The 26,308-nt window shown below is 40.6% G+C and overlaps 4 protein-coding genes across 9 annotated transcripts in view; all 4 read right to left on the reverse strand.

The window, feature by feature from the left end:
- The window catches only part of LOC138597933 (protocadherin gamma-C5-like), a 456,071-nt gene that overhangs the window by 194,614 nt on the left and 235,149 nt on the right, over positions 1 to 26,308 (reverse strand). For 2 of the 6 annotated variants that reach the window (XM_069669533.1, XM_069669532.1), the window contains exon 1: positions 6,902 to 9,202. The exons of 3 other annotated variants lie outside the window; for them this stretch is intronic. In XM_069669533.1, coding sequence (XP_069525634.1) covers positions 6,902 to 9,202 — 2,301 coding nt within the window. Of the gene's footprint in view, positions 1 to 6,901; positions 9,203 to 23,843; positions 26,236 to 26,308 lie in introns of those variants that run through there. One more of the 6 variants, XM_069669524.1, reaches the window with a different exon arrangement.
- LOC138598409 (protocadherin gamma-A11-like) lies at positions 1,003 to 4,284 on the reverse strand. The gene is made up of 2 exons (XM_069670193.1): positions 4,277 to 4,284; positions 1,003 to 3,418 (listed from the first exon to the last, which is right to left on the reverse strand). The coding sequence occupies exons 1-2, from the start codon at positions 4,282 to 4,284 to the stop codon at positions 1,003 to 1,005; spliced, it is 2,424 nt and encodes an 807-aa protein (XP_069526294.1).
- Positions 12,976 to 15,375, reverse strand: LOC138598410 (protocadherin gamma-A11-like). Its single transcript, XM_069670195.1, has one exon. It carries the CDS (start codon positions 15,373 to 15,375, stop codon positions 12,976 to 12,978), a length of 2,400 nt encoding a protein of 799 aa, XP_069526296.1.
- On the reverse strand, positions 18,876 to 21,388 carry LOC138598411 (protocadherin gamma-A11-like). The gene has a single exon (XM_069670196.1). It carries the CDS (start codon positions 21,285 to 21,287, stop codon positions 18,876 to 18,878), a length of 2,412 nt encoding a protein of 803 aa, XP_069526297.1. The 5' UTR covers positions 21,288 to 21,388.

A 26,308-nucleotide genomic window follows, 5' to 3' on the forward strand; every position in this document is an offset into this window, starting at 1 on the left:
GCTGAAGAGACTGTAACATTAAAATGAAACTTGGTCATAAAGAATGATTAATACCAACCAATTGTTTGGCTCATACTGAAGCTTTTAGGTGCACCCGAAAAAGTTTAAAAAGCTTTAAGAAAATAACCAAGAGGACAACACATATGATAAATAACAATTTGTTTAGTCAACAAGGCACTACTCCACTGCCAGGAAAACAAGAATCTGATCAACAACTCTGTGATTAACTTTTTATGACCTGTAAACACCGGCAATGTAATGTCATAACACTTTTCAGTGTGCATAATTCTAAAGTAGCATCTTAATGGTCTGAATAAAGTAAAGAAGGTGACTAAACATAATATACCTCTGAATGAAGAACTAAACAAGACAGATGTTAAATGTCCCTAAAAAATGCATCCGGAGAGCATCAGGGAGTTTCAGCACCAAGGGCAGACACATAAAATTGAGATCAGGCTCTACTCACTACACAAAGGGGCACACATTAGTGCAGAGCCAAAACATAATTGAAAGACAGACAGGAAAAGTTGCACATACCATAGGTTAATCTTGAAATGACAATAACGTTGACAAAAAGATATAAAGCAAAGTCCACCTATACCGACAGTGGAAGTTTGAGGTAAAAAAAAAAAACTCACTCACAATCTTTGCAGCACGGCTAAAACCTCATACATACATACATAAACAAATGCAAAAATCGAGCCACACAGAGTAAAACCGCTGAAATCAGATTTCCTCCAAATTTGAGAAAAAGAACAACTCATAATAATCCAAAAGGAAAACCAACATCAGTATAACACATACGCAAATAAACACTAAAACACCAAAAACTACCAAAAACTAAATGGTGGGAACAAATACAAACATTACAACTTGTAGTACTACCTTGAACTTAATGAACCAAAGACACATAATGTTCTTGAAAACTCCTGAAAAGTGTAACCTAAAACCATCATATATAAAAGACTATGGACAGATTGCTGACAGGAAGGAGACAAAATACTAATTGGCACATGTCCCTACCTCAGGAGAATCATCACAGTCTCCAAATACTTCAGCAAAGTCAGATGGGCTTTTCCTCAGAGTCTGGTCAGCAGGCAGTGTGTTGTCATTGTAAGAAGACACGAACTTAAAATCACTGGTTCTAGACCCTGTTGTCAGGTATGCGTCATAGTTGTAGGCGCTGCGTAAAGTTCCTGTGCCGTCAACATCTGCGTAATTAGGAGGCAGATAAGCGCTGGGGATGGCCACTGCTCCGTCAAACAACAGTCTGGGCTTTCTCCTGCGACAAAACCTCACACCCAGGATGATGATGATGAAGGTCAGAAAAAAGGTGGACACAGACACCAGCGCGATGATCAGATAAGAGGTCAGCTTGGAGTTCTTCTCATCATAAGAAATGTCCTTCAGTTCTGGCACCTCAGCCAAGTTATCAGAGATCAGTAAATACATGGAACAGGTGGCAGAGAGAGAGGGCTGTCCGTTATCTTTCACTGCCACAATAAGGTTCTGTTTCATGCTGTCAGATTCAGAAATGTCCCGCTGGGTCCTGATCTCTCCGCTGTGGACACCAATAGTGAAAAGTCCCGGATCAGTGGATTTCACGATATGATAGGACAGCCAGGCGTTCTGTCCGGAGTCCGCGTCCACCGCTATCACTTTGGACACCAGAGAGCCTCCGTGTGCAGCTTTGGGGACCAGCTCGGTCATGAAGGAGTTGCCCTCCGGGGCGGGGTACAGAATCTGAGGAGAATTGTCATTCACGTCCGATATGAACACACTGACGCTCACGTTGCTGCTGAGCGGAGGAGAACCGTTGTCTCTGGCAATCACGGCCACTTTAAAGCTCCTGAACTGTTCATAATCAAACGACCTCACAGCGTGGATCACCCCCGTGTCTCCGTTAACAGACACATAGGAGGACACCGGGGCACCGTTCACCTCACCGGCTAACAGAGAATAAATCACTGTACCGTTTTGTCTCCAGTCGGGGTCTCGAGCAGTAACGGAACATAAAGTGGAGCCAGGTTTGTTATTTTCACTCACATATGCGCTGTAGGACTGTTCCTCAAACACTGGTGGGTTGTCGTTGATGTCTGCTACAGATAACTCAACAGTTTTAGAGGAGGACAGAGGTGGAGAGCCCTCGTCAGTGGCAGTGATTGTAATGTTGTAATCAGACACTAGTTCACGGTCCAATTGTCCTGTGCTCACCAGAGAATAATAGTTTTTAATAGAAGGAACCAACTTAAAAGGGACATTTTGCTGAATGGAGCAGCGGACCTGTCTGTTAGTCTCAGAGTCTCTGTCCTGCACGTTAATGATGCCCACCTCTGTACCAGGTGTTGTGTCTTCTGGTATGGGGTTCATCAATGATTTCAAACTGACTACAGGGGCGTTATCATTCACATCAGTGATAGAAATCATTACCTTAGCATAAGATGAAAGCCCTAAACCATCTTTTGCTTTTACGCGTATTTCAAAGGATGAAGTAGTTTCATAGTCAACAGCACCAATTACTTTTATCTCACCAACTTTACGATCAATACTAAATATCTTCTTTACATCTTCAGTAACATGTCCAAAGTCATACGTCACATCTCCATTGATTCCCTCGTCTGCATCAGTAGCACTGACATTAATCACTATGGTATCTGGAGGAGAGTTTTCAGGCAGACTGGCTTTATAAACGGCCTGGCTGAACACTGGGGCGTTATCATTAGCATCCAGTACAGTGACGTGTATGACTACTGTACCTGATCTCTGAGGAGAGCCTCCATCTAAAGCTGTGAGGAGCAAATGTATCTCTTTTTGTTTCTCTCGATCAAGCTCTTTGTCGAGAACAAGCTCGATCGTGTTTCCATCAGCAGCCAAAATGAAATTTTCGTCCTTTTTAAGGCTGTATTGTTGAACTGAATTTTGTCCTACATCCGCATCGTGCGCCTCCTCTATCACAAAACGAGCTCCCCTGTCTGCAGACTCTCGGATTTCAATATTGATCGATTCTTCGTTAAACTGTGGAGAATTATCATTGATATCATTAATGTGTAGAGTAATCCTATGAAGCTCAAGAGGATTCTCCAGCACAAGCTCGTGTTTCAGGATGCACGAAGCCTTTTCGCCACAAAGCCCCTCTCGGTCAATCCTGTCAGCCACAACCAGCTCTCCGTTATTCAGGTTTATGTCACAGTAACGTACATCAGTCCCATCCGTGTCAATGCGGGCTCTTCTGTTAGAGAGAGCGCCCGTCTTCAGCCCGAGGTCTTTGGCTATATTTCCAATAACCGATCCTCGTTTCATCTCCTCTGGAAAAGAATAGCTCATGTCTCCATATGCGCCACGCAGGAAGAGAAGAAGGAAATAGAAGCCGCATGGCTGAACCGCAACAATTTTCAAATCCATCGTAAGGTGCGAGTTCCTAAGACGTTAAAAAAACGACATAACATCGACACACACAGTTCAATCACAAAACAGGAATGTCCACGAAGCGGAATTGTGCCTTTCTCTAGTCGGAATGGGCGTACAAGAACGTCTGTCCACAGAGGATACAGGAACTAAAGCGTTTTAAGGCTGGTGTATAGCGACACCGTGAGTTAAGTTCAACAATAACACTGAAAGAAATCAACAGGACCAATGTTCAAATTTGTATTAGACTACATTTCCTTAAGTTGTATTCATTCACATAAAAAGGGTTGAATTGACTTTTTTGTTTAAAACATTTAAACAGGACCAACAATCAGTCCAAATCAGGAAACCAGGCACAACAATAACTCTCAACACAGTGTAAAGCAAGCAACTTGTTAAGGCAGAACTTTTAAAGATCAATATGCAAGCTACCTGCAAACAGAGTCTTCTCAATCAGTTTGGACTGCATTTTGTTAAAATCAGCAAACGTAATCTATTTTAATGAAATAATATGCCACTGAATAACAATAATATAGCAGGCTTTGTCAGATAGGGACATTAAAAGTGGTATTACTTTCACGTGTAACTGCAATCCGGCTGTAAATAGGCAGTCATCCAATAATCCTCTCACCATCCAATCCTCTGCTGATTTTATTATTGTCCTTATTTTATTAGAGGGATTCTGCTGCATGGTTCCAGTCCATCTTTACTGAAAGTGATCAGGTAAAATACGTAACAATCAACAGTTGTTTTTGTTTGTCATTTAAGATTTTGGTTGTGTTTGGCTAAGCTAATATATTAGCACAGAGACATTTAGCTGTAGAAATGTAAGCATACACATGTACTGTATGTATGTATATCAAAAACACACCTAGCCATGATAGTCCCCTTTATCATCATATTACAGGGTTGTACGAGTTTGGTATAACACTATTATTTCCAGTGGGACCGAGATAGTATCTCCAAATACAGTAGAAGTGCACTGCCCCTATTCCACCACTTGCAGGTGTATTTGTTAGTTGTTGTTTTTTTCATTCTGTGATTGGCTGTAGTTTTTTTCAAAAGATACAGCAATTGTTTTGTGTCCTGTTTCGTAATCAAGAGTTTATTGGAGAATATTGTTATTTAAATGTATATGAACTAAATCTATATCTAAAGGCTTTATGTATCACCAAGTTTGAAATTAGCAAGTAGAAAGAAGAGCTTCCTTTGTCCCCACTACTTCTGTGTCTGACATCCTACAATTCGTTTCAAGATGTGTTAAAATTCTTACTTTTTTAGTTAAACGGAGAAAGAAGGCATTTATAAAGTCCAAAAACAGATCACTTGTCAAATTCTGGCAGATAAACAACTTCTATTACCACAGTATATTTGAACAAACAACTGCAAAAACTGAAAAGGAAACTCGATGCAAAAAGTCAGAAGCTTGGGGACACAACACGATTAGACTTCAAAGTTACTGTGGACAACACTGCCAGGTACAAATCAATAAATGTAATAAACAATCACCTGTCAAAAAGCCACTATACATATACAGGAAACATTCTTACAATGCATACCCTCAAGTCAGACAGCAATCAAACACAACAAAGCTCAAACCAGAGACCAGTTAAGCAAATATGTTTATAAAGGGAGGTCGACTGGTGTTAATGAAAACAACTCAAGCAGTGTCTTCCACCTGTGATACATATAGCACTCTGCTAGAAACGATAACATATCTCTATGGATTACTAACAAAGATCAGTGCTCGCCAGAAATGCCAATGCCAACAATTATGAAAAACATATCTTGGCAATGTGGCCACAATACCATATCCTCTTCAACAATGACCATGGGACTGCATGAAAGATATTATTTATCATTGATAATCTATTTATGGAAGCTGATAAGACTAATGATGAGACTCAGCTACACTGCACATTATTTGTTGTCATCAAGTTGAAGAGACTGTAACATTAAAATGTAATTTGGTCATCTTTCATGCAGGCAAATGAACACTCAGTATTCACATATCAGGAAAGAATGATTAATCCCAAATAATTGTTTGGCTCATACTGAAGCTTCCATGTGCACCAGACGTTTAAAAATATTTGAGAAAATGGCCGAGAGGACAATGCATATTATCCTTAGTAGCAAATAACAATTTGTGTCATGAATGAGGCACTACTCCACTGCCAGGAAAACAAGCATCTGATCAACAACTCCCTGATTAACTTTAATAATTTGTAAACACCAGCAATGTAATGTCATAACACTTTTCAGTGTGCATAATTCTAAAGTAGCATCTTGAGCAATTTTTATGGTCTGAATAAAGTGGAGTGCAAATAGTAGGAATGGCTTAAGTATCTTTGTCAATGAAACCAGAATGATGATAAGAAAGAGCAGTTTGGAAAACTACAAATGGGCTATGAAATGTTTTGAAACAATGCACAGAAAAAGCAAAAGATAAAAATAATGAAAACAATTAACCGAATATAGAATAAATTATAGCATTTTAGATAAAAAAAAGATTTTACTGCTCACTGACAATACTGCAGCAGAAAAAACAGAACCTCAAACAAATCTTTAAGAAGAAGCTGAGTAATATGGACATGGTGAGCTTCAAAGAAGGAGAGTATGTGAAATGTCATATGAATAAACATAAAACTGAAAACTTTCTGATGAATGCATGTTCAACTTTTTGAAATTATTACCCTGATGTGGGCTATATCTACATATGAATATACTCTGAAACATGACACAGCATGTACGCTTAAATAAAGAAAAATAACAATACTGATGATAAATTACCCTAAAAACGCATGCAGGGAGCATCAGGTTGTTTCAGCACCAGGGACAGAGACACAAAACTAAATTAAGCTCTACTCAAGACATAAAAGGCACACACATCAGTGCAGACTCAAAAGAAGTCAAAAGATAAATTGAAAGAGTAAGGTTTATCTTGAATTACAGTAAAATTGTCAAAAACATATTAAGAAAAAGTTCACCTACAGTGGACGTTTGAGGTAAAAAAAACAAAAAAAAAAACAGGAAAACAACGAAACATGATGGGGAAGGACTAAGAAGGTAAAATCGACAAGATGTGTCATGTTTCAAAAGAAATACTAAGAAAGAGCTAATATGAGACACTCTTTGTAGCACGGCTAAAACCTCACGCTAGATAAACAAATGCAAAAACCGAGCCGCACAGACTAAACCGCTGGAATCAGATTTCCTCCAAATTTAAAAAAAGATCAACTAATATGAAGCCAAAAGGACAACCAACACCAGTATTACACATACGCAAATAAACACTTAAACACCAAAACACTAAACGGTGGGAACAAATACAAACATTGCAGCTTGTAGTAACTATTACCTTGAACTTAATGAACCAGAGACACATAATGTTCTTCACAACTCATGACAGGTGTTACCTAATACCATCATATATAAAAGACTATGGACAAATTGCTGACACAAAGGAGACAAAATACCAATTGGCACATGTCCCTACCTCAGGAGAGTCATCACAGTCTCCAAATACTTCAGCAAAGTCAGATGGGCTTTTCCTCAGAGTCTGGTCAGCAGGCAGTGTGTTGTCATTGTAAGATGACACGAACTTAAAGTCACTGGTTCTAGACCCTGTTGTCAGGTAGGCGTCATAATTATAAGCGCTGCGTAAAGTTCCTGTGCCGTCAACATCTGCGTAATTAGGAGGCAGATACGCGCTGGGGATGGCCACTGCTCCGTCAAACAACAGTCTGGGCTTTCTCCTGCGACAAAACCTCACACCCAGGATGATGATGATGAAGGTCAGAAAAAAGGTGGACACAGACACCAGCGCGATGATCAGATAAGAGGTCAGCTTGGAGTTCTTCTCATCATAAGAAATGTCCTTCAGTTCTGGCACCTCAGCCAAGTTATCAGAGATCAGTAAATACATGGAACAGGTGGCAGAGAGAGAGGGCTGTCCGTTATCTTTCACTGCCACAATAAGGTTCTGTTTCATGCTGTCAGATTCAGAAATGTCCCGCTGGGTCCTGATCTCTCCGCTGTGGACACCAATAGTGAAAAGTCCCGGATCAGTGGATTTCACTATATGATAGGACAGCCAGGCGTTCGGTCCGGAGTCCGCGTCCACCGCTATCACTTTGGACACCAGAGAGCCTCCGTGTGCAGCTTTGGGGACCAGCTCGGTCATGAAGGAGTTGCCCTCCGGGGCGGGGTACAGTATCTGAGGAGAGTTGTCATTCACGTCAGATATGAACACACTCACGCTCACGTTGCTGCTGAGCGGAGGAGAACCGTTGTCTCTGGCAATCACGGCCACTTTAAAGCTCCTGAACTGTTCGTAATCAAACGACCTCACAGCGTGGATCACCCCCGTGTCTCCGTTAACAGACACATAGGAGGACACCGGGGCACCGTTCACCTCACCGGCTAACAGAGAATAAATCACTGTACCGTTTTGTCTCCAGTCGGGGTCTCGAGCAGTAACGGAACATAAAGTGGAGCCAGGTTTGTTATTTTCACTCACATATGCGCTGTAGGACTGTTCCTCAAACACTGGTGGGTTGTCGTTGATGTCTGCTACAGATAACTCAACAGTTTTAGAGGAGGACAGAGGTGGAGAGCCCTCGTCAGTGGCAGTGATTGTAATGTTGTAATCAGACACTAGTTCTCGGTCCAGTTGTCCTGTGCTCACCAGAGAATAATAGTTTTTAATAGAAGGAACCAACTTAAAAGGGACACTTTGCTGAATGGAGCAGCGGACCTGTCGGTTAGTCTCAGAGTCTCTGTCCTGCACGTTAATGATGCCCACCTCTGTACCAGGTGTTGTGTCTTCTGGTATGGGGTTCATCAGTGATTTCAAACTGACTACAGGGGCGTTATCATTCGCATCAGTGATAGAAATCATTACCTTCGCATAAGATGAGAGCCCTAAACCATCTTTTGCTTTTACGCGTATTTCAAAGGATGAAGTAGTTTCATAGTCAACAGCACCAATTACTTTTATCTCACCAACTTTACGATCAATACTAAATATCTTCTTTACATCTTCAGTAACATGTCCAAACTCATACGTCACATCTCCATTGACTCCCTCGTCTGCATCAGAAGCGCTCACTGTGACCACTACAGTATCTAAAGGAGAGTTTTCAGGCAGACTGGCTTTATAAACGGCCTGGCTGAACACTGGGGCGTTATCATTAGCATCCAGTACAGTGACGTGTATGACTACTGTACCTGATCTCTGAGGAGAGCCTCCATCTAAAGCTGTGAGGAGCAAATGTATCTCTTTTTGCTTCTCTCGATCAAGCTCTTTATCGAGAACAAGCTCGATCGTGTTTCCATCAGCAGCCAAAAGGAAATTTTCGTCCTTTTTAAGGCTGTATTGTTGAACTGAATTTTGTCCTACATCCGCATCGTGCGCCTCCTCTATCACAAAACGAGCTCCCCTGACTGCAGACTCGTGAATTTCTATATTGATCGATTCTTCTTTAAACTGTGGAGAATTATCATTGATATCATTAATGTGTAGAGTAATCCTATGAAGCTCAAGAGGATTCTCCAGCACAAGCTCGTGTTTCAGGATGCACGAAGCCTTTTCGCCACAAAGGCCCTCTCGGTCAATCCTGTCAGCCACAACCAGCTCTCCGTTATTCAGGTTTATGTCACAGTAACGTTCATCTGTCCCATCCGTGTCAATGCGGGCTCTTCTGTTAGAGAGAGCGCCCGTCTTCAGCCCGAGGTCTTTGGCTATATTTCCAATAACCGATCCTCGTTTCATCTCCTCTGGAAAAGAATAGCTCATGTCTCCATATGCGCCACACAGGAAGAGAAGAAGGAAATATAAGCCGCATGGCTGAACCGCGACAATTTCCAAATCCATCGTCAGGTGCGAGTTCCTAAGACGTTAAATAATCGACCCAACACACACAGTTCAATCACAAAACAGGAATGTCCGCGGCGATAAAGCGCAATTGTGCCTTTATCTAGTCGGAATGGGCGTACAAGAACGTCTGTCCACAGAGGATACAGGAACTAAAGCGTTTTAAGGCTGGTGTACAGCGACACCGTGAGTTAAGATCAACAATAACACTGAAAGAAATCAACAGGACCAATGTTAACATTTGTATTAGACTACATTTCCCTAAGTTGTATTCATCCACATAAAAAAGGTTAAATTGACTTTGGTGTTTAAAACATTTAAACAGGACCAACAGTCAGTCCAAATCAGGAAACCAGGCACAACAATAACTGTATTTAGTTCACTGCATCAAAGACAAACTCACAACAAAGTGTAAAGCAAGCAACTTGTTAAGGCAGAACTTTTAAAGATCAATATGCAAGCTACCTGCAAACACAGTCGTCTAAATCAGTTTGGACTGCATTTTGTTAAAATCAGCAAACATAATCTGTTTTAATGAAATAATATGCCAATGAATAACAATAATATAGCAGGCTTTGTTAGATAGGGACATTAAAAGTGGCATTACTTTCATGTGTAACTGCATTTCGGCTGTAAATAGGCAGTCATCTGATAATCCTCTCACCATCCAATCCTCTGCTGATTTTATTCTTTTCCTTATTTTATTAGAGGGATTCTGCTGCATGGTTCCAGTCCATCTTTACTGAAAGTGATCTGGTAAAATACGTAACAATCAACAGTTGTTTTTGTTTGTCGTATAAGATTTTGGTTGTGTTAGGCTAAGCTTATATATTAGCACAGGGACATTTAGCTGTAGAAATGTAAGTATACACATGTACTGTATGTATGTATATCAAAATCACACCCAACCATAGTCCCCTTTATCATCATATTACAGGGTTGTACGAGTTTGGTATAACACTATTGTTTCCAGTGGGACCGAGATAGTATCTCCAAATACAGTAGAAGTGCACTGCCCCTATTCCACCACTTGCAGGTGTATTTGTTAGTTGTTGTTTTTTTCATTCTGTGATTGGCTGTAGTTTTTTTCAAAAGATACAGCAATTGTTTTTTGTCCTGTGTAATCAAGAGTTTATTGGAGAATATTGTTATTTAAATGTATATGAACTAAATCTATATCTAAAGGCTTTATGTATCACCAAGTTTGAAATTAGCAAGTAGAAAGCAGAGCTTCCTTTGTCCCCACTACTTCTGACATCCAACAATTAGTTTAAAGTTGTGTTAAAAATTTTACTTTTTTAGTTAAACGGAGAAAGAAGGCATTTATAAAGTCCAAAAACAGATCACTTGTCAAATTCTGGCAGATAAACAACTTCTATTATCACAGTATATTTGAACAAACAACTGCAAAAACTGAAAAGGAAACTCGATGCAAAAAGTCAGAAAACTTGGGGAAACAACACGATTAGACTACAAAATTACTGTGGACAACACTGCCAGGTACAAACCAATAAATGTATTAAACAATCACCTGTCAAAAAGCCACTATACATATACAGGAAACATTCTTACAATGCATACCCTCAAGTCAGACAGCAATCAAACACAACAAAGCTCAAACCAGAGACCAGTTAAGCAAATATGTTTATAAAGGGAGGTCGACTGGTGTTAATGAAAACAACTCAAGCAGTGTCTTCCACCTGTGATACATATAGCACTCTTTTTTTTTAAAGATTATTTTTTGGGGCTTTTTGCCTTTAATTGATAGGACAGCTGAAGATAGACAGGAAATGTAAGGAGGAGAGAGTGGGGGACGACATGCACCAAATGATCGGCAGACCGGGAGTCGAACCTGCGATCAGTGCAACGAGGACTGTAGCCTCTGTATATGGGGCGCCTGCTCTACCAACCGAGCTAAACCAGCACCCCATACATATTGCACTCTGCTAGATATGATAACATATCTCTATGGATTACTAACAAAGATCAGTGCTCGCCAGAAATGCCAATGCCAACAATTATGAATAACATATCTTGGCAATGTGGCCACAACACCATGTCCTCTTCAACAATGACCATGGGACTGCATGAAAGATATTATTTACCATTGATAATCTAACTCAGCTACACTGCACATTATTTGTTGTCATCAAGTTGAAGAGACTGTAACATTAAAATGTAATTTGGTCATCTTTCATGCAGGCAAATGAACACTCAGTAATCACATATCAGGAAAGAATGATTAATCCCAAATAATTGTTTGGCTCATACTGAAGCTTCCATGTGCACCCAAAACGTTTAAAAATCTTTGAGAAAATGGCCAAGAGGACAATGCATATTATCCTTAGTAGTAAATAACAATTTGTGTCATGAATGAGGCACTACTCCACTGCCAGGAAAACAAGCATCTGATCAACAACTCCCTGATTAACTTTAATAATTTGTAAACACCAGCAATGTAATGTCATAACACTTTTCAGTGTGCATAATTCTAAAGTAGAATCTTGAGCAATTTTTATGGTCTGAATAAAGTGGAGTGCAAATAGTAGGAATGGCTTAAGTATCTTTGTCAATGAAACCAGAATGATGATAAGAAACAGCAGTTTGGAAAAACTACAAATGGGCTATGAAATGTTTTGAAACAATGCACAGAAAAAGCAAAAGATAAAAATAATGAAAAAAATTAACCGCATATAGAATAAATTATAGCATTTTAGATAAAAAAGATTTTACTGCTCACTGACAATACTGCAGCAGAAAAAAAAGATCCTCAAACAAATCTTTAAGAAGAAGCTGAGTAATATGGACATGGTGAGCTTCAAAGAAGGAGAGTATGTGAAATGTCATATGAATAAACATAAAACTGAAAACTTTCTGATGAATGCACGTTCAACTTTTTGAAATTATTACCCTGATGTGGGCTATATCTACATATGAATATACTCTGAAACATGACACAGCATGTACGCTTAAATGAAGAAAAATAACAATACTGATGATAAATTACCCTAAAAACGCATGCAGGGAGCATCAGGTTGTTTCAGCACCAGGGACAGAGACACAAAACTAGATTAAGCTCTTCTCAAGACATAAAAGGCACACACATTAGTGCAGACTCAAAAGAAGTCAAAAGATAAATTGAAAGAGTAAGGTTTATCTTGAATTACAGTAAAATTGTCAAAAACATATTAAGAAAAAGTTCACCTACAGTGGACGTTTGAGGTAAAAAACAAAACAAAAAAAAAAACAGGAAAACAACAAAACATGATGGGGAAGGACTAAGAAGGTAAAATCGACAAAACGTGTCATGTTTCAAAAGAAATACTAAGAAAGAGCTAATATGAGACACTCTTTGCAGCACGGCTAAAACCTCACGCTAGATAAACAAATGCAAAAACCGAGCCACACAGACTAAACCACTGAAATCAGATTTCCTCCAAATTTAAGAAAAGATCAACTAATATGAGGCAAAAAGGTCAACCAACACCAGTATTACACATACGCAAATAAACACTTAAACACCAAAACACTAAACGGTGGGAACAAATACAAACATTGCAGCTTGTAGTAACTATAACCTTGAACTTAATGAACCAGAGACACATAATGTTCTTCACAACTCATGACAGGTGTTACCTAATACCATCATAAATAGAAGACTATGGACAGATTGCTGACACAAAGGAGACAAAATACTAATTGGCACATGTCCCTACCTCAGGAGAATCATCACAGTCTCCAAATACTTCAGCAAAGTCAGATGGGCTTTTCCTCAGAGTCTGGTCAGCAGGCAGTGTGTTGTCATTGTAAGATGACACGAACTTAAAGTCACTGGTTCTAGACCCTGTTGTCAGGTATGCGTCATAGTTGTAAGCGCTGCGTAAAGTTCCTGTGCCGTCAACATCTGCGTAATTAGGAGGCAGATAAGCGCTGGGGATGGCCACTGCTCCGTCAAATAACAGTCTGGGCTTTCTCCTGCGACAAAACCTCACACCCAGGATGATGATGATGAAGGTCAGAAAAAAGGTGGACACAGACACCAGCGCGATGATCAGATAAGAGGTCAGCTTGGAGTTCTTCTCATCATAAGAAATGTCCTTCAGTTCTGGCACCTCAGCCAAGTTATCAGAGATCAGTAAATACATGGAACAGGTGGCAGAGAGAGAGGGCTGTCCGTTATCTTTCACTGACACAATAAGGTTCTGTTTCATGCTGTCAGATTCAGAAATGTCCCGCTGGGTCCTGATCTCTCCGCTGTGGACACCAATAGTGAAAAGTCCAGGATCAGTGGATTTCACTATATGATAGGACAGCCAGGCGTTCTGTCCGGAGTCCGCGTCCACCGCTATCACTTTGGACACCAGAGAGCCTCCGTTTGCAGCTTTGGGGACCAGCTCGGTCATGAAGGAGTTGCCCTCCGGGGCGGGGTACAGTATCTGAGGAGAGTTGTCATTCACGTCCGATATGAACACACTCACGCTCACGTTGCTGCTGAGGGGAGGAGAACCGTTGTCTCTGGCCATCACGGCCACTTTAAAGCTCCTGAACTGTTCGTAATCAAACGACCTCACAGCGTGGATCACCCCCGTGTCTCCGTTAACAGACACATAGGAGGACACCGGGGCACCGTTCACCTCACCGGCTAACAGAGAATAAATCACTGTACCGTTTTGTCTCCAGTCGGGGTCTCGAGCAGTAACGGAACATAAAGTGGAGCCAGGTTTGTTATTTTCACTCACATATGCGCTGTAGGACTGTTCCTCAAACACTGGGGGGTTGTCGTTGATGTCTGCTACAGATAACTCAACAGTTTTAGAGGAGGACAGAGGTGGAGAGCCCTCGTCAGTGGCAGTGATTGTAATGTTGTAATCAGACACTAGTTCACGGTCCAGTTGTCCTGTGCTCACCAGAGAATAATAGTTTTTAATAGAAGGAACCAACTTAAAAGGGACACTTTGCTGAATGGAGCAGCGGACCTGTCTGTTAGTCTCAGAGTCTCTGTCCTGCACGTTAATGATGCCCACCTCTGTACCAGGTGTTGTGTCTTCTGGTATGGGGTTCATCAGTGATTTCAAACTGACTACAGGGGCGTTATCATTCACATCAGTGATAGAAATCATTACCTTCGCATAAGATGAAAGCCCTAAACCATCTTTTGCTTTTACGCGTATTTCAAAGGATGAAGTAGTTTCATAGTCAACAGCACCAATTACTTTTATCTCCCCAACTTTACGATCAATACTAAATATCTTCTTTACATCTTCAGTAACATGTCCAAACTCATACGTCACATCTCCATTGATTCCCTCGTCTGCATCAGAAGCGCTCACTGTGACCACTACAGTATCTAAAGGCGAGTTTTCAGGCAGACTGGCTTTATAAACGGCCTGGCTGAACACTGGGGCGTTATCATTAGCATCCAGTACAGTGACGTGTATGACTACTGTACCTGATCTCTGAGGAGAGCCTCCATCTAAAGCTGTGAGGAGCAAATGTATCTCTTTTTGTTTCTCTCGATCAAGCTCTTTATCGAGAACAAGCTCGATCGTGTTTCCATCAGCAGCCAAAAGGAAATTTTCGTCCTTTTTAAGGCTGTATTGTTGAACTGAATTTTGTCCTACATCCGCATCGTGCGCCTCCTCTATAACAAAACGAGCTCCCCTGTCTGCAGACTCTCTAATTTCTATATTGATCGATTCTTCTTTAAACTGTGGAGAATTATCATTGATATCATTAATGTGTAGAGTAATCCTATGAAGCTCAAGAGGATTCTCCAGCACAAGCTCGTGTTTAAGAATGCACGAAGCCTTTTCGCCACAAAGCCCCTCTCGGTCAATCCTGTCAGCCACAACCAGCTCTCCGTTATTCAGGTTTATGTCACAGTAACGTTCATCTGTCCCATCCGTGTCAATGCGGGCTCTTCTGTTAGAGAGAGCGCCCGTCTTCAGCCCGAGGTCTTTGGCTATATTTCCAATAACCGATCCTCGTTTCATCTCCTCTGGAAAAGAATAGCTCATGTCTCCATATGCGCCACGCAGGAAGAGAAGGAGGAAATACAAGCCGCATGGCTGAACCGCGACAATTTTCAAATCCATCGTCAGGTGCGAGTTCCTAAGACGTTAAAAAATCGACACAACACACACAGTTCAATCACAAAACAGGAATTTCCGCGGCGATAAAGCGGAATTGTGCCTTTATCTAGTCGGAATGGGCGTACAAGAACGTCTGTCCACAGAGGATACAGGAACTAAAGCGTTTTAAGGCTGGTGTACAGCGACACCGTGAGTTAAGATCAACAATAACACTGAAAGAAATCAACAGGACCAATGTTAAAATTTGTATTAGACTGCATTTCCTTAAGTTGTATTCATCCACATAAAAAGGGGTCAAATTGACTTTGGTGTTTAAAACATTTAACAGGACCAACAATCAGTCCAAATCAGGAAACCAGGCACAAAACTGTATTTAGTTCACTGCATCAAAGACAAACTCTCAACACAGTGTAAAGCAAGCAACTTGTTAAGGCAGAACTTTTAAAGATCAATATGCAAGCTACCTGCAAACACAGTCGTCTAAATCAGTTTGGACTGCATTTTGTTAAAATCAGCAAACATAATCTGTTTTAATGAAATAATATGCCAATGAATAACAATAATATAGCAGGCTTTGTCAGATAGGGACATTAAAAGTGGTATGACTTTCACGTGTAACTGCATTTCGGCTGTAAATAGGCAGTCATCTGATAATCCTCTCACCATCCAATCCTCTGCTGATTTTATTATTTTCCTTATTTTATTAGAGGGATTCTGCTGCATGGTTCCAGTCCATCTTTACTGAAAGTGATATGGTAAAATACATAACAATCAACAGTTGTTTTTGTTTGTCATATAAGATTTTGGTTGTGTTAGGCTAAGCTAATATATTAGCACAGGGACATTTAGCTGTAGAAATGTAAGTATACACATGTACTGTATGTATGTATATTAAAATCACACCCAGCCATAGTCCCCTTTATCATCATATTACAGGGTTGTATGAGTTTGGTATAACACTATTGTTTCCAGTGGGACCGAGATAGTATCTCCAAATACAGTAGAAGTGCACTGCCCCTATTCCACCACTTGCAGGTGTATTTGTTAGTTGTTGTTTTTGTCATTCTGTGATTGGCTGTAGTTCTTTTCAAAAGATACAGCAATTGTTTAGTGTCCTGTTTCATAATCAAGAGTTTATTGGAGAATATTGTTATTTAAATGTATATGAACTAAATCTATATCTAAAGGCTTTATGTATCACCAAGTCTGAAATTAGCAAGTAGAAAGCAGAGCTTCCTTTGCCCCACTACTTCTGGTATCCAACAATTAGTTTAAAGTTGTGTTAAAAATTTTACTTTTTAAATTAAATGGAGAAAGAAGGCATTTATAAAGTCCAAAAACAGATCACTTTTCAAATTCTGGCAAATAAACAACTTCTATTACCACAGTATATTTGAACAAATAACTGCAAAAACTGAAAAGGAAACTCAATGCAAAAAGTCAGAAAACTTGGGGAAACAACACGATTAGACTACAAAGTTACTGTGGACAACACTGCCAGGTACAAATCAATAAATGTATTAAACAATCACCTGTCAAAAAGCCACTATACATATACAGGAAACATTCTTACAATGCATACCCTCAAGTCAGACAGCAATCAAACACAACAAAGCCCAAACCAGAGACCAGTTAAGCAAATATGTTTATAAAGGGAGGTCGACTGGTGTTAATGAAAACAACTCAAGCAGTGTCTTCCACCTGTGATACATATAGCACTCTGCTAGATACGATAACATATCTCTATGGATTACTAACAAAGATCAGTGCTCGCCAGAAATGCCAATGCCAACAATTATGAATAACATATCTTGGCAATGTGGCCACAATACCATGTCCTCTTCAACAATGACCATGGGACTGCATGAAAGATATTATTTACCATTGACAATCTATTCATGGAAGCCGATAAGACTAATGATGAGACTCAGCTACACTGCACATTATTTGTTGTCATCAAGTTGAAGAGACTGTAACATTAAAATGTAATTTGGTCATCTTTCATGCAGGCAAATGAACACTCAGTAATCACATATCAGTAAAGAATGATTAATCCCAAATAATTGTTTGGCTCATACTGAAGCTTCCATGTGCACCAGACGTTTAAAAATCTTTGAGAAAATGGCCAAGAGGACAATGCATATTATCCTTAGTAGTAAATAACAATTTGTGTCATGAATGAGGCACTACTCCACTGCCAGGAAAACAAGCATCTGATCAACAACTCCCTGATTAACTTTAATAATTTGTAAACACCAGCAATGTAATGTCATAACACTTTTCAGTGCGCATAATTCTAAAGTGGCATCTTGAGCAATTTTTATGGTCTGAATAAAGTGGAGTGCAAATAGTAGGAATGGCTTAAGTATCTTTGTCAATGAAACCAGAATGATGATAAGAAACAGCAGTTTGGAAAACAACAAATGGGCTATGAATTGTTTTGAAACAATGCACAGAAAAAGCAAAAGATAAAAATAATGAAAAAAATTAACCGAATATAGAATAAATTATAGCATTTTAGATAAAAAAGATTTTACTGCTCACTGACAATACTGCAGCAGAAAAAACAGAACCTCAAACAAATCTTTAAGAAGAAGCTGAGTAATATGGACATGGTGAGCTTCAAAGGAGGAGAGTATGTGAAATGTCATATGAATAAACATAAAACTGAAAACTTTCTGATGAATGCATGTTCAACTTTTTGAAATTATTACCCTGATGTGGGCTATATCTACATATGAATATACTCTGAAACATGACACAGCATGTACGCTTAAATGAAGAAAAATAACAATACTGATGATAAATTACCCTAAAAACGCATGCAGGGAGCATCAGGTTGTTTCAGCACCAGGGACAGAGACACAAAACTAGATTAAGCTCTTCTCAAGACATAAAAGGCACACACATTAGTGCAGACTCAAAAGAAGTCAAAAGATAAATTGAAAGAGTAAGGTTTATCTTAAATTAAAGTAAAATTGTCAAAAACATATTAAGAAAAAGTTCACCTACAGTGGACGTTTGAGGTAAAAAAAAAAAAACAAAAAAAAAAAACAGGAAAACAACAAAACATGATGGGGAAGGACTTAGAAGGTAAAATCGACAAAACGTGTTGTGTTTCAAAAGAAATACTAAGAAAGAGCTAATATGAGACACTCTTTGCAGCACGGCTAAAACCTCACGCTAGATAAACAAATGCAAAAACCGAGCCACACAGACTAAACCGCTGAAATCAGATTTCCTCCAAATTTAAGAAAAGATCAACTAATATGAGGCAAAAAAGGTCAACCACCACCAGTATAACACATACGCAAATAAACACTTAAACACCAAAACACTAAACGGTGGGAACAAATACAAACATTGCAGCTTGTAGTAACTATTACCTTGAACTTAATGAACCAGAGACATATAATGTTCTTCACAACTCATGACAGGTGTTACCTAATACCATCATATATAAAAGACTATGGACAGATTGCTGACACAAAGGAGACAAAATACTAATTGGCACATGTCCCTACCTCAGGAGAATCATCACAGTCTCCAAATACTTCAGCAAAGTCAGATGGGCTTTTCCTCAGAGTCTGGTCAGCAGGCAGTGTGTTGTCATTGTAAGATGACACGAACTTAAAGTCACTGGTTCTAGACCCTGTTGTCAGGTAGGCGTCATAATTATAAGCGCTGCGTAAAGTTCCTGTGCCGTCAACATCTGCGTAATTAGGAGGCAGATACGCGCTGGGGATGGCCACTGCTCCGTCAAACAACAGTCTGGGCTTTCTCCTGCGACAAAACCTCACACCCAGGATGATGATGATGAAGGTCAGAAAAAAGGTGGACACAGACACCAGCGCGATGATCAGATAAGAGGTCAGCTTGGAGTTCTTCTCATCATAAGAAATGTCCTTCAGTTCTGGCACCTCAGCCAAGTTATCAGAGATCAGTAAATACATGGAACAGGTGGCAGAGAGAGAGGGCTGTCCGTTATCTTTCACTGCCACAATAAGGTTCTGTTTCATGCTGTCAGATTCAGAAATGTCCCGCTGGGTCCTGATCTCTCCGCTGTGGACACCAATAGTGAAAAGTCCCGGATCAGTGGATTTCACTATATCATAGGACAGCCAGGCGTTCTGTCCGGAGTCCGCGTCCACCGCTATCACTTTGGACACCAGAGAGCCTCCGTGTGCAGCTTTGGGGACCAGCTCGGTCATGAAGGAGTTGCCCTCCGGGGCGGGGTACAGTATCTGAGGAGAATTGTCATTCACATCCGATATGAACACACTCACGCTCACGTTGCTGCTGAGCGGAGGAGAACCGTTGTCTCTGGCCATCACCTGCACTTTAAAGCTTCTGAACTGTTCGTAATCAAACGACCTCACAGCGTGGATCACCCCCGTGTCTCCGTTAACAGACACGTAGGAGGACACCGGGGCACCGTTCACCTCACCGGCTAACAGAGAATAAATCACGGTACCGTTTTGTCTCCAGTCGGGGTCTCGAGCAGTAACGGAACATAAAGTGGAGCCAGGTTTGTTATTTTCACTCACATATGCGCTGTAGGACTGTTCCTCAAACACTGGTGGGTTGTCGTTGATGTCTGCTACAGATAACTGAACAGTTTTAGAGGACGACAGAGGTGGAGAGCCCTCGTCAGTGGCAGTGATTGTAATGTTGTAATCAGACACTAGTTCACGGTCCAGTTGTCCTGTGCTCACCAGAGAATAATAGTTTTTAATAGAAGGAACCAACTTAAAAGGGACATTTTGCTGAATGGAGCAGCGGACCTGTCTGTTAGTCTCAGAGTCTCTGTCCTGCACGTTAATGATGCCCACCTCTGTACCAGGTGACACGTTCTCAGGTATGGGGTTAGTCAGGGACTTCACATGTATAACTGGAGCGTTGTCATTAATGTCAATAATGTTTATAATTAAGGTTGCGTATGATGCCAATCCTAGTCCATCTTTGGCACTTATCTGCATTTCATAGGATGAAACTTTCTCGTGATCAACAGCGGCAGCTACTCTCACTTCTCCCGATTTAGGATCTAAGGAAAATACATTGGTATTTTGACCTGTAACATGGTTAAAACCATACGTCACCTGACCATAGACACCCTCGTCTGCATCAGTAGCACTCACGGTGGTCACTAATGTGTCCAGAGGAGAGTTTTCAGGCAGACTGGCTTTATAGACGGTCTGGCTGAACACTGGAACATTATCATTAGCATCCAGCACAGTGACGTGTATGACTACAGTGCCTGATCTCCGAGGAGAGCCTCCATCAAATGCGGTAAGCAATAGCATGTGCTCTTTTTTGTCCTCTCTGTCTAATTCTTTGTCTAACACTAATTCGCAATATTTTCGCCCGTCATCTATTGCGTTTACATTTAATTTGAAATGATCATTCTGCTGAAGCGAGTAGCCCTGAACAGCATTTTCTCCAATGTCTCCATCATGTGCCTCATCAAGAGGGAAACGCGCACCCTTGTCCGCCGATTCATGAATTTCAAATTTCAGTGACTCCTCTTTAAATTGGGGTGAATTGTCGTTGATATCTTGAACGCGGATATTAATACGGTGCAGCTCTAAAGGATTTTCAAGTACCAGTTCCTGTTTCAGAACACACGATGCTCTTTTCGCACAAAGCCCTTCTCTGTCAATCCTTTCTTGTACGATCAAGTTTCCGGTGTTGAGATTCACACCGCAGTACTGAACGTTGTTATCCTCAGTATCAATGCGGGCCTTGCGAGCAAACAGTCTTCCTGAATCAAGTCCCAGATCTTTGGCGATATTTCCAATGACAGATCCACGTTTCATCTCCTCCGGGATAGAGTAGCTCACGTCTCCATAGACGGGGTGGAGGGCGAGAAAAACACAAGCAAGGCCGAAACGCAGCGTAAATCTGATGTATCCCATTGTTACTGCGAGAAACCTCACATACACATAAGAAGCTTTTACTACAGGTCAAAAATATCAACGATGCATCTGAGACTTCTTCCAGCACATAAAACAACTCACACTGCAGTCCTACAGGAAGCGGTTTTGCTCAACTGCGGTACAATAGCAGAATCAGGCTTTACATTCGTTGGGACGGAAGGGTGGAGAATGACTGTGCCCTCTCGTTTGCGAGTACACACTGACACCATGAGTACATGTTTAGGTATGACAAGGCGATAGAGTTTTTTCTCCCTCATGTATTTAAATTTAGACACAATTACAAAGTCATTATTTATCAGAGAAGAAAAACATTTCTTTACTGATCTGGGGTTATGTTTGCATGCCAATGGAGGAAAAAATACAATTGGACAATTTGTGGTGGAATAAAGCAAAACAATAATAAAACTCTCATAATAGTTTCTTAAGAAGGACCCCTGTTTCCAAATATTTAGAAAAAACATTGAAACTATCCCTGAGGACAAAATGGGGACCATTGTCGTATTAGATTGTCCCCTCAAATGGTTCATTTAGTCTCAAAACTACAGAAAGATTATGTTCCCCACCTTCATGCAATTGTTTTTCTCTCTCTGCACTTTCACCACATTCCTACACAGCAGAGTAAGCATGTGATCAAGTAAACTAAATGTTACTAATGTTCTTCATATTGTTTTACCTTTTTTGTTCCCATCCAAAAGACAGAAAATCAATTGACAGTTAAATACTGCAAATGAAACTGCAGTGTCTTCAAACATATCCCAAATTGTTTTTCATTTTAAATAACGCACGTCATAGGAAGAGAGCTCATTGTTGGCTGAAGTCAAATATTTCACAAATAAAGGGCAAGTTTTAACATCTCACCGAGGTCTTTAATAAATTGAACATCCTGGGATAGGTAAAAAAAACAAAAAAAAACAGCAATATTCAACTATTAAACAGCAGTAAAGATGACTACTTGAGATACTTTCAAAATATGGTGAATGTTATAGTATTATAATATAATTTCACTTTTACTGTGATGTTTGGTAAATTTTGTTATACGATGATAGTGATCAACAATTACTATAAATATTGAAGTTAACAGGCTGACATTTCATTTTTCATGTTGAGATGGTTAGAAGTCATCAATAACACTATCTAACTTTCAGAGTAGAAAAATGACTTCTTAGAGCTGCTTTGTACAATCTTGTCTGCAGTTGCTTCTGTTTAATATGCATTTATTTGCATTATTTTTGCTTTCTACAGTGTTTATATATGGTACTTCTTGCTACTGGAAAACAATATCTGGCATGTATCAGAAAAAAATAACATCTATATAAAATCTCATGAGTAAAAACGTATCTAGCTTGTTCTATATTGTCAGGGAAATATGCCTTCGGTAAAAGATTGCATGTTAAATATATTCTGCGGAGGAGGCTTTTGTCAGTGCATGCATCAATCATTTTAGACATAGACAGCAACCTTGAGAAAGCCAGACTCCACTAACAAAGCAGAACAAACTTCTTACTGCTCTAACACCAAGCCCTGGTGTCTGTTAATAGGGATTTATTTATAATGTGCAATTAAATATTTATATGAACAAATCAATAAAAGAAGAAACAGGAAATAAAACCACTTCATCAAACATCTGCATGGGGAAATGTTAAGTAAAAGCATCGATTCAAATTGGACTGCGATTTCCAATAACAAACTACCTCTAAAAATGTATCACATAACCAAACAGATTTCAGCACCAAGGACAGTGAAACTCAATGGAACATAAAAATTACTAACAACCAGAGAGAGAAAAATAGAGTTTGAAAAAAAAAAACCTATGGTCCAAAAATATTCCAACCATAGCAAAGAATCAACTAAAATATATGAAACAAGAGTATGGAAAAAGTATATCCCTGTTTGTGTCTGTGTGTGGGTTGCGCATCATAAAGGGAAAAGGAAGTTGTTAGTGTGCATTTAGAAGTTAGAAGAAAATATTTGACATTTAAACAATATGTTTTTGAGGGTAGATCATCAAAAAATGTACCGAAAAAAGCTAGAATCGAAATTATTCAGGAACCATCATATCTTCTTCACAACACCGAGACTCATTAATGAAACTGAAGCTTCAACCACCTAAGAAGAACAAAAGACCAAAAATAGTCACAAAAAGAAAAAAAATGAGAAGGGCTTCATGAAGACGTCAAACAACAAATCTGTCATGTCAAATGTGTCACTTCCTCAAAGAAATGTTCAACTGTAAAGGTGCTGCCTATGTCAATAGGGGGCAAATAGGTACTACCATAACGGACATCTGTTCATACCTCACGACATTTCTAAAAATCTCAAAATGATTTGGCAAAGTCTGCTGGGCTTTTCCTCTGAGTCTGGTCAGCAGAAACAATATTTACTTCTTAACAACCCTTAAACTGATTAAATGCACATTTAACAGATGCCATCACAACAGCATAAAGAAAAGGGCAGATGATACAGTCATAACAAACTAAGAGAAGGGCTTCTTCAGGACATTGAACGTAAGTTCAGTAATATGAAATGTGACCCTACCTCAGGAGAATCATCACAATCTCCAAACACTTCAGCAAAGTCACTTGGGCTTTTCCTCAGAGTCTGGTCAGCAGGCAGTGTGTTGTCATTGTAAGAAGACACGAATTTAAAGTCACTGGTTCTAGACCCTGTTGTCAGGTAGGCGTCATAATTGTAAGCGCTGCGTAAAGTTCCTGTGCCGTCAACATCTGCGTAATTAGGAGGCAGATACGCGCTGGGGATGGCCACTGCTCCGTCAAACAACAGTCTGGGCTTTCTCCTGCGACAAAACCTCACGCCCAGGATGATGATGATGAAGGTCAGAAAAAAGGTGGACACAGACACCAGCGCGATGATCAGATAAGAGGTCAGCTTGGAGTTCTTCTCATCATAAGAAATATCCTTCAGTTCCGGCACCTCAGCCAAGTTATCAGAGATCAGTAAATACATGGAACAGGTGGCAGAGAGAGAGGGCTGTCCGTTATCTTTCACTGCCACAATAAGGTTCTGTTTCATGCTGTCAGATTCCGAAATGTCCCGCTGGGTCCTGATCTCTCCGCTGTGGACACCAATAGTGAAAAGTCCCGGATCAGTGGATTTCACTATATGATAGGACAGCCAGGCGTTCTGTCCGGAGTCCGCGTCCACCGCTATCACTTTGGACACCAGAGAGCCTCCGTGTGCAGCTTTAGGGACCAGCTCGGTCATGAAGGAGTTGCCCTCCGGGGCGGGGTACAGTATCTGAGGAGAGTTGTCATTCACGTCCGATATGAACACACCGACGCTCACGTTGCTGCTGAGCGGAGGAGAACCGTTGTCCCTGGCCATCACGGCCACTTTAAAGCTCCTGAACTGTTCATAATCAAACGACCTCACAGCGTGGATCACCCCCGTGTCTCCGTTAACAGACACGTAGGAGGACACCGGGGCACCGTTCACCTCACCGGCTAACAGAGAATAGATCACGGTACCGTTTTGTCTCCAGTCGGGGTCTCGAGCAGTAACGGAACATAAAGTGGAGCCAGGTTTGTTATTTTCACTCACATATGCGCTGTAGGACTGTTCCTCAAACACTGGTGGGTTGTCGTTGATGTCTGCTACAGATAACTCAACAGTTTTAGAGGAGGACAGAGGTGGAGAGCCCTCGTCAGTGGCAGTGATTGTAATGTTGTAATCAGACAATAGTTCACGGTCCAGTTGTCCTGTGCTCACCAGAGAATAATAGTTTTTAATAGAAGGAACCAACTTAAAAGGGACATTTTGCTGAATGGAGCAGCGGACCTTTTGGTTATCATCAGAATCTGCATCCTGCACGTTAATGATGCCCACCTCTGTACCAGGTGACACGTTCTCAGGTACTGGATTTGCCAGAGATTTCACATAGATTACAGGTGTGTTGTCATTGACATCGGTAACATCAATGGTCACCTTAGTGTAAGAAGATAATCCTAAACCGTCCTTTGCTTTAATGCGCAAATCATATGTGTTAACATTTTCAAAGTCAATCACACCATTAACTGTTATTTTGCCGTTTTTGCGGTCAATACTAAAAACCTTCTTTACATCCTCTGAAACATGTCCAAACTCATACGTCACATCTCCATTTATTCCCTCGTCTGCATCAGACGCGCTCACTGTGACCACTACAGTATCTAAAGGGGAGTTTTCAGGCAGACTGGCTTTATAAACGGCCTGGCTGAACACTGGGGAGTTATCATTAGCATCCAGTACAGTGACGTGTATGACTACTGTACCTGATCTCTGAGGAGAGCCTCCATCTAAAGCTGTGAGGAGCAAATTTAGCTCTTTTTGCTTCTCTCGATCAAGCTCTTTATCGAGAACAAGCTCGATAGTGTTTCCATCAGCAGCCAAAATGAAATGTTCGTTCTTTTCAAGGCTGTATTGTTGAACTGAATTTTGTCCTACATCCGCATCGTGCGCCTCCTCTATCACAAAACGCGCTCCCCTGACTGCAGACTCTTGAATTTCTATACTGATCGATTCTTCCTTAAATTGTGGCGAGTTGTCATTTATATCTTGAATGTGTAGAGTAAAGGGATGCAGTTCCAGGGGATTCTCCAGCACAAGATCGCGTTTTATTACACACGACATCTTTTCCCCACAAAGCTCCTCCCGGTCCATCCTTTCGGCAACAATTAAATTCCCAGTACTTAGATTGATGTCGCAAAAACGTTTACGATTCCCTGCTGCATCGACACGAGCGTTTCTGACAGACAGTTTACTCGAGTCCAGGTTAAGATCCTTTGCTATATTTCCAATCAGAGATCCGCGCTTCGTTTCCTCTTGGACGGAATAGCTCACGTCTCCATTCACGGTTTGCCACATTAGAAAGAAAACCACGCTGCTCAGCTTGAGCCCCATCGCTGACACGCGTTTGTCACAAAAACGGTCCTTGTCTGATTACAGAATTAATACTTTACAGTTCAGTCTGAAGAAATCTGACAGCCCTCCCCAGTTACTCCGCC

Source organism: Semicossyphus pulcher, unplaced genomic scaffold (assembly GCF_022749685.1).
Source record: "Semicossyphus pulcher isolate SPU_LCO1_2020_fin unplaced genomic scaffold, fSemPul1.0.p SCAF_2, whole genome shotgun sequence".
Classification (NCBI taxonomy): domain Eukaryota; kingdom Metazoa; phylum Chordata; class Actinopteri; order Labriformes; family Labridae; genus Semicossyphus; species Semicossyphus pulcher.